At 41.3% G+C, this 19,712-nt stretch overlaps 1 protein-coding gene across 2 annotated transcripts in view; it reads right to left on the bottom strand.

Moving 5' to 3' along the window:
* The window catches only part of KNSTRN (kinetochore localized astrin (SPAG5) binding protein), a 1,051,623-nt gene that overhangs the window by 349,138 nt on the left and 682,773 nt on the right, over positions 1 to 19,712 (bottom strand). For both annotated transcript variants that reach the window (XM_044074175.1, XM_044074176.1), the window contains one exon: positions 6,188 to 6,302. In XM_044074175.1, the coding sequence (XP_043930110.1) occupies positions 6,188 to 6,302 (115 nt within the window). The remainder of the gene's footprint in view (positions 1 to 6,187; positions 6,303 to 19,712) is intronic.

Here is a 19,712-nt window from a genome sequence, read left to right as displayed (position 1 = left end):
GAGCTAAGGGAATAGACTGCTGGCTTAGACCAGTGGCCAGCACACTCTTCATTACCTCAAAGGCCCCCCTTCCAGGAAGGTCCGAGAACCCGCCCAAGAAACAGGAACTCCAGGGCCCACTGAAAGGGAAGGCTCCGAGGCAGATGTCGGGAGCTCACCAGGCCGGCTCCAAGGGAGCGGGGACAAGGGTCCGATGCCACTCACCCCTCGGAGGAGACCAGGGAAGCCCGACCACCTAATCCTCTAAGGAAGGTCTCAAGAGGTGATAGAGTAGATGCTGAGGGTGCAGAAGGGGGTATCTGCCCCTCAGCCATAGCAGAAGCTTTTCCAGACTCCAGCTCCAAACTCTGAGGTAGAGTCAAGGAGGAACTACAAGAGGGTGTGGACTCATAGTAGTCTGTTGAGACGGACTATGTAGCATCTGGGCCAGTGCCTGTGATTTCAGTAATCTACTGACCACCCTCTCTAAATCATGGTCAGAAAGCCTGGATGACCTGGATGATCGGGTCCGATGGCTCCGCCCGAGAGGAGAGGTGATGTCGAGCCGAGAGTATTGGCTCCAAGGAAGGGGACCTGGACCTCTTTCCTCGAACCATCGGCGATTTAAACCATAGTCGGAGCCGAGGACTCGCCGACAGAAGGTCTCGGACAGACACAAAAGTGACCGGCGCCGACACCGAAGCCTGAGCCACATGGTGGTCGGAGCCAGTCGGAGCCGACACCGATGTGACTGAACGTATCGCACCATAGCCATCGGTGCGAAGGTTTAAGCAACTCCAGGATCGGCTCCAGAGATCTCGACTCAGAAAGAGTCGGAGGGCCGCAGGCTTAGACACTGAAGCCTGGGCCTTGGAAGACTTAGAAGTCTTGGTCGGAGCCGACTTAGCCGGAGAGCCCTCCGGCTTAAGAAGACCCCTTAATATCAATTTATTTCTCCTCTCCTGCAGGACTCTTTGGCTAAAGGAATGACAGATAGCACAGGAGTCCTGCAGGTGGAGAGGTCCCAGGCAGTAGTGTGACCGTCTGTCAGAGACATCTTCTGACAGCACGAGTCACACTTCATAAAGCCTGAGACCCTCTGATCTTTGGACATAGTGAATACAACAGTACACACACACAGCCCCAAACAAACAATTAAATTTAAATTATAAAGAGGAAAAAACCTCACACACACACACCCTGACAGGGGGGGATGGGAGTAAAGGAAGGCCTGACTAAAAAATTTTAGGAGGATAGGATAATTTTAGTCAAAAAGGGCTTGTAACTAACTAACAAAGAAGAATTTCTAAGAAAATTTTAGTTTAAAGTGAAAAAGGGGCTAACAGCAGTGAGTTTTAAACACTTACCAGGAGCTGGCAAAAGGAGGACCTCATCAGCTAAGCGGCAAACGAGATCTGGGTACTTACCGCCTTGCATCATGGGATATGGGCTGCCTCGAGCTGGTAAAAGTGACTCAACCCATCAAGCAAATTGACAACTTAACATAAATAAGGATATAACCACCTGCTTAAGGAGAGCTCTCTCGCATGTTCATATTGTTCAAGCTGCAAACAAGAGCTGGGCATCTAAGGCACAGTGTAGGGAATTATAGGTAGTGGAGGAGTCAGAGCTCTGGATGAGATGAAGCTTTGAAGTCTACGCTGAGGTCAGATCCTGTCAGATCCAGAAACCCACATGTCTGATTCAGATGAAAATAAACAATATTAGATCTTTATTTGCAGATCACATTATTTTGCATTTGATAACTCCAGAAAATCTGTAATGTAGAATATTTTGAGACAGTTTCAAGATTTTTCAGGATATAAAAAATAAACAAAAATAAAACAAAGGCTATAGCAATAAACTTGTGTCCACATATGAATTGGGTTAAGCAGTACATTTATGGGGACGTGAAAAGATCAACTATGTAGGTGTAGAGATTAAAAAGAATACTATTATGGTAGCTAAGGATACGTGGGAACAGACCAAAAATAAAATACAAAAACTGAGAAAATTTAATATCTTGATAATGGATGTGGATAGTAAGATACAAGCAATGAAAATGTTTCTCTTCCCAAAAGTTTTATATACAGGCCAGGTGTAATTTTATCGACCAGAAGAGAAGCTGTGGACCATAATTAATAGAGAGGTGAATGAATTTATTTGAGAGGGCAAGAGTTAAAACAATAAGTTGATTCTCCTCATATAAGAGGAGGTTTAAGATTACCTGATTTGAAGGGATATTTTAGAGCTATGCAATTAATGTTCATATGCATAATTCAATAAGATGGCTACAAGTTAAAGTGGAAAGTAAAGATGATGAAATGGGGATAGTTAAAGAGTAAGGCGAGAGGGATTTTGGATGCAGGCCCTTTAGGAGAATATCAAAAATACAGAATATTCTATTTATAAAGTAGCAGAAACTATTCTAACAACTAAGTCAACATGGGAATGAAGAAGATTTTACCAATAGGGATGACGGCAAATAGGGGTACTGAACATAGGCAAGAGGAAACTGTTATTTACTAAATAAAATAAAATGAACACAGGTTTTGGGAGTAAATAGCCAGAGAGTGAAAGGTAACAGTGGGATGAGGCTAAGCTGAAATTTGGACTGCAGAATAGAGACTGCCTTCCCCACCATGGCTTGATAACAGAGTATAGGGAAAAAGAAAGAGACAAGGGATTATTAAACAACACACCAGCTCTGGAAGAACAGAAGCTGCTATTACAACTAAGGTAATTAGTAAGGCATATAAAATATTAAATAAAAACTACGATAAATCAATCAGAGGAGATTAGAAAAGACTTGGGAAGAGAGAATGGAAAAGCTCAAAACAAAGGAAAAATGGGATGACATCTGTACATCTCCCAAATATGAAAAAAGTCTAGGAGGTTTGGGATTTTTGCTTGGAAATGTTTGCATAGGTATTTTTATAGCTAGTTTAAGCAGACTACAGAGCTTTTTTTCCTCAGGTAGATAGCAAATGCCAGAGATGTGAAGGGAAAAACAGGTAATTGGCAACATGTTTCTTGGAAATGCAACAAGCTGACAAATTTTTGTACATTCTCTGCAAAGTATTCTTTTCAGAAATGTTGGGGGAGCAAATGACTAAGGAAATTATTCTTGTGAGCTAGGATATAGGATCTGAATTTCCCAGAATAAGACCTTACCATTCAACCTCTTAGTGCAAGAAATCTGGACAAAGCCTAAAATAATGGGGGGATAAAGGCCCAAAAAACAGGAAAAGATTTTAAATATTGCTTGTGTGAAATTAGACATTTTCTAGGACAGGATTTGTGTCAGCATTCATTTTACTGAAGGATATGGAGTCTGAAACTCAAACTTGTGCCAATATTTAGCAACTTCAGTCCTCAGTGATCTGCCAGAGAACCACAAATTTTATGAGGAAAAGACCAAAAATATGAAACAAAAATGGAAGTCAAAAACTAAACCAGCTGTAACTCAAGTACTTAATATTAAAAAGGAAATAAAAGAACCGGAAGTGGGATCTTTAGAAAAGGGAAGTAACAAATTACATAGAAATAAGTGGAATGTGTGGGAATAATACATGCACAGAATAGTGCTCAGGAGGAAGGTGACATTTAAGGGAGAGCAGGAAGTGAGCAATTTATGTAATGCTGTAGTGAATGAAAATTGTTATACTGCATGAAAATAAAATGTTAGTACATGTCACACAAAAATGTAATGGACCAAAGAATAGCGGCAAATACAACTGAAATGCACAGACCAATGTAGAATGCAAAGACCATTTATTTTGTAAACGCTTTCGCAGTTGAATATAATACTGCTTCCTCGGACAACATACTCCACAGGCAAGGAGTTTAAATACAAGCAGGGACCAATAAAAACACTCAAATAATTAACTAACAAGCCTACTGTGTAACCTCCGTAAAAGCATATGCTCACAAAAACTCACACATCTCAGAAAATACATACATAAAACGCATATATAAAAATATAAAATATATTGAAATATATATATATATATATATATATATAAAATCACTTGTAATACAGAAACTATACACATAGGTTCTTAGCTTTGAGGGCTGGTTTAATTGATACATGGTCATTTAACCCTTTACCCCTTGATGCTCTTAACCTAATGATCCAAGACTCTGTCAAATTCCTAACATCACCCCCTCGTCTACTAAGTCTAACAGTTTCTATCACCATAAAATTAAAAATGTGTGAACCATTGGTGGTTTTCACATATTTCGCTAATGCGTTGGTATCAGAGGCCGTATTACTAGTACACAAATGCTCTCTGACCCGGCCCCTTAACCTCCTGTCAGTCTTACCCACATAGGAGTAGTAGCATGTGGTCAGTAAGCTAAGTAAACTATGTGGCAGGTGTTACAGTCTGCATAGGCATTAAAATTCCATTTCTTGACTGTATCTGGATGGCTAAAACTACTGTTCATGTCAATGTAGGAACAATACCTACACTTAGTACAAGGGAATGTTCCTATCGAATAACCAATACTGACAGGGTCACTGTCCACCATGGGGTTGCACAACAGCTTCTTCAAAGATTTTTTATTTTTTATAGAGAAAGCTAGGCTACATGACTGGTAGCCTGACAACTGTCCGATGACTAAATCTACCCACTGAATCATTATTTGAGAGGCTGACTCTGTCTAAGAAATATGGTCTAGCTCAAAGTACACTGGCTTGGGATAGAATCCAATACTCTATCAATTTCTTTCTCAATGTATCTCACCGTATCCTCTATCAACAAATATCCCTTTCAGTGAGGCCAGCTCTTCTTGAAAACTTAACTCAATGATATTCAGTCTTGACTCCCGCATGCCCTGGCCCTTCATTACATTCTTAAAAATGTGTGATGGGTGCATGCTCTGGTGATGAAGATACGTATTTCTATGACTATCCTTCCTGTATACTGGGGTATTAAATATGTTAACTGGGGATCTTTAGAAAAAGGGAACTGAGCAATTTATGTAATGCTGGAGTGAATGAAAATTGTTATAATGCATGAAAATAAAATGTTAGAAGAGTTTGCTTTATTTTCTATTACTGCTTTTATACACACACACACACACACACACACACACACACACACACACACACATATATATATATATATATATATATATATATATATATATATATATATATGGGAACTGGACACATGCTTGACTAAGCATATGTCTGAATCACAAAACATCGATCACACATACACGAAACCGCTTAACATCGAAAAGCGCTTCTGTGTATGTGTGCCTGTTTCGTAGATCAGGCTACAGTGGGGATAAGGGAATATTCCCTTTTCCCCACTGTAGTACAATCTCCAAGTGAGAATATTAAAGTATGGGGGTGCAGGGGGGTGAAGCCCCCCCTCAGAAACGTAGATTTTTTTTTGAACTACACATACGGAAGCGCTTTTGATGTTAACGCTTTCGTATGTGTTCGATGTTTTTGGATTCGGACATATGCTCAGTCGAGCATGTCTTAGATCCATTCTATATATATATATATATATATATATATATATATATATATATATATATATATATATATATATATATATATATATATATATATATATATATATATATATATATATACACACACACACACACACACACACACACACACACACACACACACACACACACACATGGGAAATGGGGTTTAGGATGGATGGATTCACACACACTCTCCTATATTACTTTATTAAGGTCATGTTCAAAAAAAAATTATGACTTCTGAGATGCTCGTGTAATTTTCTGAGTGAGCACATACTATCCTTCAGAAAGAATGGGCACTGATAATGCAGGGCAGCCAGAGTCCTAAATGTACTTCTTCAAATCATTAACACACTGGAAGCCACTGCACTTTATAAGATACAGAGGAATTTACCATGAGAACCAGAGTACACATGTAACTGCAATGATCGGTCAACTGTAAGTAATGGACAGCAGCTTTAGAAAGCCCTAGTACTGTGTTTTATTGTGAACAAATTATGAATTCAAAAAGGGACAGTCTTTATGAAATACTAAGTACATAAATTCAAGAGAGAACTATTAGTAGGAATAAATTAAATAATGCATGGATCTGACAGCTGCTAACATTTAGGATACAGTCTACAGCACAATACTCTGCAGAAGGCTATGCTGTACGAAGTCAACTTAGTCTTGGAGAGTCCTGCCTGCTCCTTACCTGGGTCAATATTCTTGGTTTCCAATATTACCATTAAACTTTCCAAATGCTGTTTCAGTTCTTGGATATCATCATTCAGCTTCTCTTTTTCAGTTGTTAGTTGATGTAATTTTTTCTGTCAGGGGAAAAAAATGTACTTAGTGCACAAAAAGGCTGCGATCCATGGCAATAATGCACATTTTCACAAAAAAGCAAAGCAGAAACAGCAAAAATATCTCTAGCATCCTGTGATGTACAGATAAAAGGGATGCCTTTTTCCATGAAATCCATTAAGTGAGCAAAAAAACTAAATTTAAATTCAAGAATAGCACTGTTATTTTTAATTCAAATAACTCAACGACAACCACAGTAAAACATTTATACCATCTCTGTAATAAATTAAAAAATTACAGTGGCAAAGTGGTACAGCAATTTGCATTGCTTCTTCATAACAGCTCACTTCCCTGTTAGGGTGCTTTCAGTGCAGACTGCTTGTCCCCATCTGTGTCTGTTTTTCTTTGGGGGCACTCCAGTTTCCCCTTACTTCTAAAGGACCTGCAGATAGGTGAATGAATGATGCTCCAAACCCGCAGGTTCGCATATAGTGTACGAGTGGCAATGTGAGTGAGTGAGTGTTTTTAGGATGGAATGCTGTTCTTTCCAGGACTGGTTCCTTACCTTGTGTTCGTTTCTTAGTGGGATAGATTCTGGAATCTCCCCGATTCTGAATAATATAAACCAGGTGTCAAATAATGAATTAAATAAATAAATTGATGTGAGAGATAAAAGCTTATCTGGAACATGCAGCATGAATCCAAATGTGGAATGGAATCAAACGTCATGCAATAACTTGGGATAATATTGTTTTGAGCTACAGGAACTTGCAAGCAGGTACCAATGATCAAATTTCAGCTCACAAAAATCACCATGAAATGATAAACTTATTCCCTAATATAAAAGACACTAAGTGACCAACTGCCACCACTGGCAGGAGACAAAGTCCAACTAAGGCATCAACATACCATGTTTCTTCAAGGTTTTCTTTTACAAACAACCCTTTCTTCAAAACCTTTAAGAACTACTCCCCCCCCCCCCAAAGTGAATATTTGCTCATTATTTCAATTGTCTGCAGGATTCTCTACATTCTGTGATTGCTCCATGTTTGCAAAATAGTTCCATTTTTTTTTTGGTGAATTTCTTCAACCAGATTTTGTCTGCAAACTCTGTTCTGATCAGTGTACTAAGGAAAGTAAACCAAAAGAAAAACAGGAGAATGTAATAAATGGCAGCTGCTGTAGCAACCTCACATTACCATTTTCTGTAACTGTAACCTGTTGTTTAATCACAGTGTCTTGAAGTTTCAGTGAGGGATACTTAAAAAAAAAAAAAAAAAAAAATTCTGAGGGATACCTACAGATATAAAGAAGCCCTGCAAAACTGTCTTAACAAAAGCAACCTTGTTCTTGGACACCATATCCCACTTGTAATGGGATGTAAAGACCAAGGACCAAAACAAGACATACTTTACAGGTATTCGGTTTTGCCACACTCACATCCTCCCAGGGATTTACCAGTCATGCAAGCTAACGTTTAACTATCCTATGAACAGTTATGCGCACTTGCAACAGAAACCACTACAGCTCATTGCAAGTTGACAGACACTGCTCAAATTCTTAAAACTGCTCCGTGGGGGGCTTCCTACAAAGGCCATCAATAGGAGAAATTGAAAGCCCTAAGCAAAGGGGTCAGTAGTGTCCCCCTCAGATATTCTTACACAAAATATTCTTGTAAAACAACAGTAACATCAAAAGGATTTAAACTTACAGTCTGGAGTTTATCAATATGTTTGTTGGGTAATGTGCAATAGGAATTAATATATAGTTGTAATATTTATACTTGAGTACTGTGTTAATCTGGGTGTAACTGACAGTAGAGACACAGGAAGAAAAGTTCCACCAATAGCAATTCATTAGACAACAGTAATAAAATCACAATATAAAATGAACAGTAAAAACCAAGCTAGAATCTGTCTCCGTTATCTTAACTACAGCCACTTCACATATTGCTGCGCTTAATATTAGAGCATCACATTTTTTTATTAAACCAAACAGTACTTGTAAGATTTATTACTGAACTAGTCGTTTGCCTGAAGGGAGCTTTCAAAATCATTTGATGCCATCAATTTTAAAACAAAAATTAACAGAATAAGAACTTTTTTTGTGTTTCCTGTAATCTTACTCAAGAAGTGTACATAGTGGCAGGTATTCATTATTTTTCATCATTTTTATGCATTTTTTTTGTCTTTACCATGCTATTTTGTAGTCCAACAGCAACAACATAAATCTTGCATTTTTTTTTTACCCGACGTAATGTCATACTATTATTTGAGAACGATCTCTTAGTAGTAAGGTACTGTGGTAGTGACGGAATCATAAAGCCTCAAAGCCTTGTCCCTCTTCTCAGTATCATAAAGGTTAGTAAGAAGAGACCTCTGTCTCGCATATACAGCCTCAGACCCTATCCTGTTATACTTATGGTAGCATGAACACTTGCTCAAGGGATCTCAATCTCTTCTGCAACATGAGTAGAAAATGTTGGAGGTTAAGTATGTATCACAGAGAATCTCTCTTATGAAACTGTCTTCCACTATACATAAAGCAAAGTACTTCTCTTACTCCATTAAATACTATTTGGATGACTTGATGGAAAACCATAAATTCATCCACAGTTTAGCACTCATGACCCTCACAGATAGAAGCAACAAGTAAATGTCCCAAAATATCCTTGTTTTTCCCCAACTCTGGGTTATTAAAAAAAATACAATGGCTAAAAGCTACCATGGGAAGGTAAGGCTAGTTAGTGCAGTTAAGATCCTCATCCATCAACAGCCCAATATATAAATCTATAAACTTTTATTAACTGACTGTGGGACTTCTAACTACAGTAGCCTGTGTGCCAATAGCTTACTTAAACTACCACTCGATTTATTTTTGCATGTTAACACCACTTAAAAGGCGAACATCAGTGTGACTACCATTTTAAGAACAATGAGTGCCAATATAAAAATCTAAACAATTTTGGTGTATGTGTGTGTGCGTGTAGCGGGTGAAGATGAAGTAAATGCTATCTATAAAACTACTGTGGTAGCAAACGTAAATTACGTACTTACCAGAATGACAGATTTAGCTGGTACCATTTGGAACACTAAAAACCTTTGGACAGATCACCAAAGATACCTTTCATGTGGCATCAATCAATCTCTTGCCAGCTCAAATCTCCCCCCTTGCTTCATAATAAATTGCTCCTGCTGATTCTCCAAACTGAGTGATACTATGCTGGTATAAGCATAACTGAACTTCAGAAAGAATGAATTGTATCACAGAAACTTCACAAGTGTGAGCCAGTTAGAAGCCTATAGTGCTCCTCAGGGTCCCCTTCAAAAGTGACAATTTGGCAAGAGATAGGTGGGCAGGATATTTCCGGTGTTTAGAGCAATACCAACTAAATCTATCATTTTAGATAGCACACAGCTTATGAATTTAAGCTGATATTGTCTAGACACTGGAAACCCTTGGACAGAGTCCCTAGCAGACCTTGGCAAGAAGTACCAAGATAAAATACCGAAGAGAACAGAAGTTCCAAAGGAGGCTCTGGATCTAGACAGTGTCCAGACTGTAGAGTTTTGTAAAAGTATGCAATGAAGACCATGGGATTGTGACAAATTTCATCTAGGGGATAAATTCCTAAGGAACACTACAGACGTGGCCTGGGGTCTAAGAGTGTGTCCTAGGTTGGGGGGCAAAGATCTACTACCGAAGAGTAGTAGAATGTAATAAAGTCTGACAACCACTTTGATAATGAGTATATCACGTTGGACCTTTCTTCTCACTAAAGAAGGAAACAAACAGTTGATAATCTTTTCTAAACCCTTTGGTCCTAGTAAGATAGAATCTAAGCTATGGGTGTCCAAGAAATGGTGTCTATATTCACCTTCATTTGATGAACAGTGGAAAAACACAGGCAAATTAAAAGATTTGTTCAAACTGGCCTATGTAGCCATTTTGGGCATAAAGGAAGAGTTAATTCTCGGAGATACTTGGCATTTGTGAAATTCCTGACAAGCGTATTTGGAAGATAGTGTGTGCAACTTTGTAACTCTTCTAGCTGGAATTTCTGTGATACAATTCATTCTTTCTGAAGTTCAGTTGTGTACACTTACCATAAATGTAGATGTTCGAGCGTATTCACTGTTGCAGTCATTACATTTGGCTGATCTGCTGGCAGGTTGCCCTCAGTTGGCCTGAATAACAAAGTCTTGGGTCCTGCGTCGGTTGCGGTCTCCTCTTCCATGACGACAGGTCATCAGGGGTATAAAACATGCAGCCAAAGCCATTTAATTCAGCTTTTCTTGCCCCAGATGTCAGGTGTCCCCCAATGGGGAGCAAAAATATATATATATAAATAAACAGTAAATATATAAATGCATTTTTAGAAACACAAACTTTACCTTTAACTAAAAGCAAACACACCACAAAGGCTTTTGAGTATAGTGAAGGAAAGAAAAGGTATAGAATGGGGGATGGCGGGTGGGTAACCCGGACTGCAACAGTGAATACACTCGAACATCTACATTTATGGTAAGTGTACACAACTGTACTATGTTCTTCTTGTTTCACTGTTGCAGTCATTACATTTGGGTAAAATCTCAAAGCTATGGATGGGAGGATGGAACTAAACAGCATTAGGAGCGGCTATAGGGTCCTGCAGGATTGCAGTGGCAAAGCCTGCCTTGGATTTGGAGAAGAGAGGTAAATGATAATGCTTTGTAAAGGTATGAACAGAGCTCAAAGTAGCAGCTTCTAGAATATCTTTGGTTGGGACCCCTCTGAGAAAAGCTGCTGAATTAGAGGCAGCCCTGGTGGAATGTGATCCGATCCCCTTGAGCACAGGTTTACCATGGTGCAAATAGCAGAAACGAATGCAGTGGCTTAACCATTTAGAAATAGTCTGCTTTGATATAGCCTTCCCCTCTGATCCTGCAGCAAATGCTACCAGTAGTTGCTCACACTTTCTTAGAGATTTGGTCCTATTTAAGTAGAATCTTAGTTGTCTGTGTACATCCAATGAATGCAGAATCTGCTCCCCCTTGTTCTGCGGATTTGGGTAAAATGTTGGCAGGTGAATGGTCTGGTTAAGAGCCACACTGGATACCACCTTAGGCATAAAAGAAGGATTGCTCCTAAGGGACACCCTGTCTGGGTAAAATATAATGAAAGGCTCCACTGCCATGAGAGCCTGTAGTTCTGAAACCCTTCTTGCTGAAGTGACTGCCAAAAGAAAAGCTGTTTTCCAAGATAGAAATTTTATATCTGCAGTAGCTGCTGGTTCAAAAGGAGGCAGGGTGAGTTTTTTCAGTACAAAACTGAGGTCCCATACAGGAGTTGGTGATCTTCTGGGAGGCCTTAAATTTTTGGCCCCTCTAAGATACTGTTTAAGCAGTGGGTGAGAAAAGAGGGGAGGCTCTGTGTTGTAATGAGCCGAGATGGCAGAAGCATTGATTTTTATTGAAGAAAAAGATAAGCCCTTGTCAAGCATCTCAGCTAAATATTGTAAAATCTGAGGAATATTGGGGTTTGCTGTGTCTATTCCTTGTGATTGGTTCCAAGCACAAATTCTCTTCCATTTATCTGCGTAAGGTTTTCTAGTACTAGGCCTTCTGGCTTCCAAAATAACATCCATCACAGATTTACTGAGAGGTGTGGTTTGAATAATTAGTTGATTAGTCATGCTGCAAGATTCAGAGTTTGGAGCTGAGTGTGCAGAATTTGATAGTTCTGCTGAGACAGTAGATGAGGTATTTGAGGCAAGTGCCATGAAGGAAGATGTGACATGTTCCTTAGAAGCGGGTTCCAGTGCTGGTGAGGCCAGTCCGGAGCAATTAGGATTATTTTTGGTTATTCCTGTCTGACTTTTAGTAAGACCTTGGAGAGAAGAGGCAGAGGGAGAAAGGCATAGACTGATAGGCTTTTCCAACTGAGGATAGAGCATCTACTTTCCATGCTTTTTTGTGATGAGTTCTTGTGCAGAATTTGTCCAACTGATAATTTTGGGGAGAGGCGAATAGATCTATGTCTGGGGCTTCCCCATTTCTGTGTTAGAATGCTGAAGATTTGTGGATCCAGTTTCCATTCGTGCGGGTCCATAAGATTTCTGCTTAGGTCGTCTGCCAGAGTATTTTACTTTCCTGGCAGGAACTGAGCTTGGAGATGTATTTGGTAAGTCAAGGCTGTGTTACACAAGGCCATGGCTAGTCTGCAAAGGGGTAGGAATGTGTACCCTCCTGCTTGTTTATGTACCACAACTGTGGTGTTGTTCAGTAGTTGTCCTGGATGAAGTAAGTCCTTGAAGGCTGACAGAGAATTCTGTACAGCTAGCATTTCTTTCTGGCTGATATGCAGATGCATTTAGTTTGGGCTCCATTTGTCCTGAATGCATCTCCCTGCCAGGTGGGCCCCCCAAGCATAGTCTGATGCGTCTGTAGTTAGGGTTTGGGTGGCAGGGATTAGAGTGAATGACGGTCCCTTGTTTTGGTGTCATGTCTCTGCCCACCAAAGAAACTCCTGTTGTAGGCAGGAAATCAGAGGAATCATTGTTTCTAGGCTGTGACAATGATGACTCCATAAACTTTTTAGGTACCATTGAAGTTTCCTCATATGCAGTCTCACATATGGAATTAGTAGAATGCAGGATGCCATGAACCCCAAAGCCTGCAGAATTTGTCTTGCAGATAACTGGGTTCTTGTTGCCATTTGTGTGAAGTATGTTGTCAGTTGCCTTTGTTTGTCTGGCGTGAGGTAAGCCATCTGGGCAGTTGTATTCAAGCTTGCACCCAGGAATGTAATTATTTGAGAGGGTACCAGTTGTGATTTCTTTTAGTTTATGGTGTACCCTAGGCATGCTAGAAGCCTTTTTACAAATGCCAGATGTTGAAGAAGAGTGTCCTCATCCTCTGCTTGAATGAGACAATCGTCCAGATGAGGATAAATTTAAATGCTTCTTTGTCTGCAGAATGCAATTACTAGTGCCAGGCACTTTGTAAAGACCCTGGGCACAGTTGATAAGCCAAAGGGCAGTGCAGAGAATTGGTAATGTAAAAAATCTGCTTTGAAACGGAGGTATCTTCTGCATGATTCCCTTACTGGGATATGCAGGTATGCCTCTTTTAAGTCTAGAGTTACTAACCAAGCATTTTTGCCTAGCATAGGCAGTAGCTGTTGAAAAGTCAGCATTTTGAATTTTGGAATGTCCAGGAATGTGTTCAGAATCAATAAGTCCAGTATTGGGCACCATGAATTGTCTTTTCTGGGTACCAGGAAAAGTCTTGAAAAAAAACTTGTCCTCTTTCCTTTTCTGGTACTGGTTGAATAGCCCCCATATCCATGAGGGCCATGACTTGTTTCTGGGCCTCTGCCCACTGATTTTGTGGCAGATCCAGCCATCCGTTTGGAACTGGCAAAGTATGGAAATTAAATCTGTACCCCTGGGATACTATGTTTAATACCCCCTTGGTCCTGGGTAATTAACTGCTAATTTTGAGCATGAAGTGCTAGTCCCCCCCCCCCCAAGGGGGCTGCCAAAAGATAAGTGCTTGGTGATGGTAGAGGAAAGTCATTGAAACTGCTTACTGTAGGGTTGTGCTTTGTTTCCTCTAGATTTGGAGGTGGAGGCACCCCATTGCTTTGACCTGTAAGAACCCTGTGATTGACATCTGGAGCCTTTTGAGCACCTGGTTTGCCCTGGATTGGCTCTGTTGGACACAGGAAAGGACCAATTTTTAGTAGGCCAGTGCCTACTGAACCTGAGTGGCTGCACTTGCAAGAAATCTTTTACAGTTTGCATAGATTTAGCTTTGTCTTCCATTTTCTTTAAAACCTCTTCTGCCTTATTACCAAACAGAGTATCATGCTGTAAAGGGGCATCCAACAATTTAGCTTTAACATGATCAGGCAGATTTTGCTCCTTGAGCCAGGCATGCCTTCTAATAGCAGATCCAGTAATGGCGGCCGTACAAGAGGCCTCCAAGGAATCAAAATCACATTGCAAAGTATGCTTTCCAACCTGTTCTGCTGAATGCAAATAAATCCTGTAACTCTATTTTCCACACAATCAGAAATCAACATAATTTTCTGTTTCAGTAAGCCCATAACATGCTGTTGATACTTAAGCATTTGAAACTGGCAGTTTAAAGTCCTGATTGCCAAGGTTGCAGACGTATAAACCTTCTTACCCCATCTATCCAGCGCCCTGGAATCTCTATCAGAAGGGGTAGGATTTTTGACTGTAGAAGCCTTTCACCCTTGAGACCCTGAGAGATCAGCAGCAGGATTTATGAAAAGAAATTTGTGGGAGTCAGGAACCCTGTAATATCTGTCTGGCTTACTTGGAGCTGGAGGCAGGGAATCAGGAGCCATGCTTGATTCCGAGAACATATCATCAACAATGTCTAATACAGGAGGTATTGCCAAAGGCCTATGCTGAGGAAGAAGGAAATCCCTAAGCTTCTTTTTTGATCCAGAGAAGTCCTGACTCTCCCAGTGAAAATGTTCCCTTAAAGTATGCAAAGTCTCTCCAAAAGAGTAATCCTCAGGAGGAGATGCAGATGGGATGGATCCTTCTGCATCAGAATCCTCATAGGGTGGAAAAGAAAATTCCTGATCAGAAGAGGAATCAGAAGAAATGGAAACCTGATCTGGAGATTCATAATCAGTGCCTTCCCTAGGCCTCTTAGCAGGGGGGGGGGGGTTGGGAACCCCTGATCAAGGTAATTAAATCCTCAGCCATTTTGATCATCTGTTTTTTAGGCATAGGGGCCTGAGCACGTGGCTCATGCGTCAGTTTTTTAGACATAGAAGTTGTTTTTGTTGCTGGCGTCGGTTTAATATAAAAATGTTGAGGTCTGAAAACACCCTCAGAAGCCGGTGCCTGCTCAGCGGCTCCGGACCCATCTAAGGGAGAGACATCCGCGGGTTCAATACTCAGAATCTCACGGCATACCGGACTCCGAATGGGTCTCGGTAGAGGCCTGCGACTCAAAAGTAGTGGGTATCAGGGGCTGCGAAAGCGCCTCACTGAGTACCGGCGACTGGCTTAGGAGAAGCTTCGTCGTCGGTTTTGGACCTCGACGGTCTGTCTCTGTCTTTTTCTTTGCGTTATTTGTGAACTCCGGTAGTCGGATTGCTAACCGACGACATTTCAGGATAGTTAAATCTTGAACCAAAATATTTAGAAGCAAAAATATACCGATGTTTAATAGTGCGTTGGTTAAATTTAGCACAAAACCGACAGCAAGGCACGTTGTGATCAAGGCCTAGGCAAGGAATACAGTGCAAATGAAAATCCTTATGAGGTATTTGCTTCCCACAAGTAATACAATTATTAACTTTTACTGACATCGGTAAGGAGCAAGAAAAAGTTTCCCCAATGGGGTACTTAGCTTTAGTTTGAAGACTTCGGTTCTCAAACTCGAATACGAAAATTTCAGGAGTCGGCCGACCGGCACTTGCGAACTGCTTCTGCTTTGGGCACCGCGCGGCAAGAAAGACTGAATAAAATGGCGGCTGCATGTTTTATACCCCTGATGACTTGACGTCATGGAAGAGGAGACAGCAACCGAAGCAGGACCCATTACTTTGTTATTCAGGCCAACTGAGGGCAACCTGCCGCAGATTACCCAAATGTAATGACTGCAACAGTGAAACACGAAGAACATCTACAAGAAATAGGCTCTTCCAGACCAATAATTTCAGACTGATTGGAATGGCAAGCTCAAAATGAGAGAAAAATCAATGTTTCTAGAACAAAATTCATATCCCAGGAGAGGAAATGGCAAGGGTCTGAAATGGTAAAAAGAAGTTATGTACTCACCATAACGTTCCATGTATGTAAGTCCATCTCACCGAACATTATTACATGTGGGTTCGGAGCCGATCCTCTGCTCTGATTCGGCCGCTTAGAAAGCCTGAAAACTTCTGATTGGCTCGTGGCTAATAGGTATCCCATGATGCATGCACACATTCCCCAGATCTGGTTTGCTACTAGTCTACCAGAATAAGACAGGAAAAAGAACAAAGGTCCGGAAGAATAAACTGTAATAAAAGGAGCCCTTGTGGCAAAAACCACTGTAGAAAAGGAAAACTGTATCCAGGTCCTCCAGGAAGGGGGCTGGTGGGTGGGTTCGTAATAATGTTCGGCGAGATGGACTACATACATGGAACGTTATGGTGAGTACATAACTTCTTTATGTTATGTAGTCCTATCTCTCCTCCATTATTACATGTGGGACAGCGTCCCTAGCATCTTGAATGGGTGGCTCATTGGAAGATACTCCTGAGTACCGTGGAACCAAACGAAGCTCTACCCCTGGAAGTTAAATCCAATTTATAATGGGAAATTAAGGTATATGAGGTGTATAGCTCATGTTGCTGCTGCTCAAATACTATCAATAGGTATCCTGGCTTGGAAAGCAGCAGAAGTAGAGAAAGACCTGGTGGAATGCGCTTTAACTTTAAAGGGTAACTCCTTTCCTTGAGAACTGTAAATAAAGGAAATACAACTAGAGACCCAGTTCGATAGTTAACCTTGGAAACTGGCAAGCCCATTCTCACCTCAGCAAAGGAAATAAACAGCTGTTCTGATTTTCTAAATTCCTTGGTCCGGTGGATATAGAAACATAGTTGCCTGTGTACATCCAATTGGTGGAATGTATACTCTGCTTTATTGGTGTGATTAGGGAAGAACACTGGCAATTCAATTGTTTGGTTTAAGTGAAATTGAGAACAGAATTTAGGAATAAAAAAAGAAGGGTTGGTCCGGAGAGAGACCCTATCTTTGTGAAAAATTAAATATGGAGGTTTAACAGACAGAGCCTGTAATTCAGAAACTCGCCTGGCTGAGGTTATTGCTACCAGAAAAAGAGTATTCCAAGACAAAAATTTCAACTGACAACTATGGGCTTGGTTCAAAGGGTGGCAGAGTAAGTCTAGACAGAACTAGATTCAGGTCCCAAGGAGGAACGGGGTCTTGCACAGGAGGTCTTAACATCATGGAACCCTTAAGAAAAGATTTGCACAGTTCGTGAGATATAAGACTGGAATCATTAATCCCCACATGAAAATTAGATATTGCTGCTAGTTGAACTCGGAGTGTAGTAGCTGCTGAACCTTGGTGAAAGAGTTCTGAAAGAAACTCTACAACAATAGTAATGGGAGCTGTAAATGGATCAACTTCTCTATTGTGTGCCCATATGGGAAATCTCTTCCATTTACTATGATACAATTTTCTGGTCGAAGGCTTGTGAGAAGAGGTAATAATATGAGTTACAGCTGGAGACAAATCATGAAGCCTGACTACTGACGGAACTGGAGCAGCCATGCTGTCAGTTTGAGTGTGTGGAGAATGGGGTGAAGAGAACCTGACGTGTGTCAGGAGGTCTGGCGCTGGGTCCAGAGTCCATGGGCAGTCCAACAGGTGAGTCCCGAGAAAAAAGAACCAAATCTGACGAGGCCAGTAAGGAGTGATGAGGATCATCTTGCTTCCCAACAGCATTGCTTTCTGTATGACCTTGAGGATGAGTGGAAAAGGAGGAAAAGCAGAAAGGAGTCCCGGAGGCCAATCGTGGACTAGTGCATCTCTTGGAGACTCCCCCGGAGGGGGAATGAGAGAGAAAAAGGTCCTGCATTTGGTGTTGATGGGACTGGCAAAGAGGTCACAGCAGGGTTGTCCCCACTTGTGAAAGATCATACTGGCTATTTTCTGGTTCAAGGACCATTCGTGAAGTAACAATATTGCTCTGCTTAGCTTGTCTACTATTACGTTGGAAGTCCCCGGGATGTGCGTTGCAATGAGCAAGCATTGGGAAGAAATCGCCCAATCCCAAACTCGCATGGCCTCTCGACATAAGGGGTATGATCTGGTCCCCCCCTTGTTTGTTTAGATACCAGACAACCGACATGTTGTCGGTCTGGATGGCTATCGTCCCTAGAGGGAGAAAGTCATGAAGTGCTTGCAACGCTAGAAGCACCGCCCTCATCTCTAGGACACTGATATGCAGATGGGCCTCCTGCTCTTGCCATGTGCCTTGGACAGTCCCGTCAAGATAATGCCCCCCCACCCTATCTGAGAGGCATCTGTGGTCACAGTGGCAACGGGTTGGTGCGGTACAAAGGGAGTCTCTGTGGTATGATGACCTGGTTGAATCCACCAGCGTAGGTCCTTTTTGCAAGAATCTGTAATCAGGATCTGATGATGTAGAGGCAACTGCTGAAACAACCACTGGGATGACAGGAGCCATTGGAGTATTCTCATATGTAGTCTTGCTAAAGGTACCAAGGTTATGGTTGACGCCATAGTTCCGAGAAGCTGCAACACCACTTTTGCTTTGACTCTTTGAAGGGGAAGTATCCTGTAAATTTGTTGCACAAGATTCTGTATTCTGTCTGTAGGTAGTCTGGCTGTCATCTCGACCGTGTCTATGTTTGCTCCTATAAAAGTTATAGACTGAGTGGGGACTGAGTGGGCAAAATAGAGGATTTTTCCCAGTTTATCGAGATTCCCAACTGGGAACAGAGCTTGGTTTTTTTTGATTTTGGGGGGGGAGGGTGGGGGGAGGAAGCCGGTTTTAAAATTTTTTTTTAAATAAAATTTTTTTAAAGCCATCCTTGGTAAACCGGGGTTGAGCCAAAACCCAAAAATTAAGAGGCTCCCACGGGGTGGAACTCCCATGCTTTGCCCCCTTTGTGGAGAGGCACTGGAGATTCTGGCCAAACCGTTTCCCCCAAAAGGGGGTTTTTGGGGGAAGAACTTGGATTTTACACTGTTTTAATGTTTACGGGGGGCTCCAGTCCCCGTTTTTTTAAATAAAAAGAACCGGGGAGGAATCCTTCTGGTTTTGGGCCTTTTTTATTTTTAAAAATTTTTTTTTGCCCTTGATCCCTGTGAGGGTGGGAATCTGGGGGCCTTTTGGGATTTTGGAAAAGGGGAAGGTAATTAAAATGCTTTTCCCCCGCCAGAGATTTCCCTTCTTACGGAAAGGGGCCCCCCCCCCAAAAAGTCGGGGCCAACAGGAATGATGGAGGTCCAAAGGAAAACCCCCCCGATTTTTTCCCCCCCTGCCCCGGGCTCCATTTTTTCCCCTCCCCTGTTGAAGGAGGAACACCCTGGCCTGGAAAGGCCTGTTTTTTGAACCCAATTTTTCCTACCCTTTAGGGAAATCTGAAGGGGTAAAGGATCCCCCGAGAGAAAACCCCCTCCACACCTTGGGGGGGTTCTTTATTGGGTAAAAAAGAGGTCGCCAGGGCTTGGGAAAGCTTAAAGGTACAAAATTAAATGTCCAGGAAGTTTTTTGGCTCCTCCCCCTACTGAAACGCTGCTTTGAATCACCCCAAAAGGATTAAAAATTTGAGGAGCCCCTGAGAAGTAGAAGCTTCATAATACCTAAATATCTCCAATCCTTTGGGGTCCAACCGAAAGTATAGATATTAATTTTTAA

This window comes from Protopterus annectens, chromosome 6.part0, assembly GCF_019279795.1.
Source record: "Protopterus annectens isolate FY-2018-M chromosome 6.part0, PAN1.0, whole genome shotgun sequence".
In the NCBI taxonomy this organism is placed as follows: Eukaryota; Metazoa; Chordata; order Ceratodontiformes; family Protopteridae; genus Protopterus; species Protopterus annectens.
This window is presented reverse-complemented; position numbering and strand designations above follow the sequence as displayed.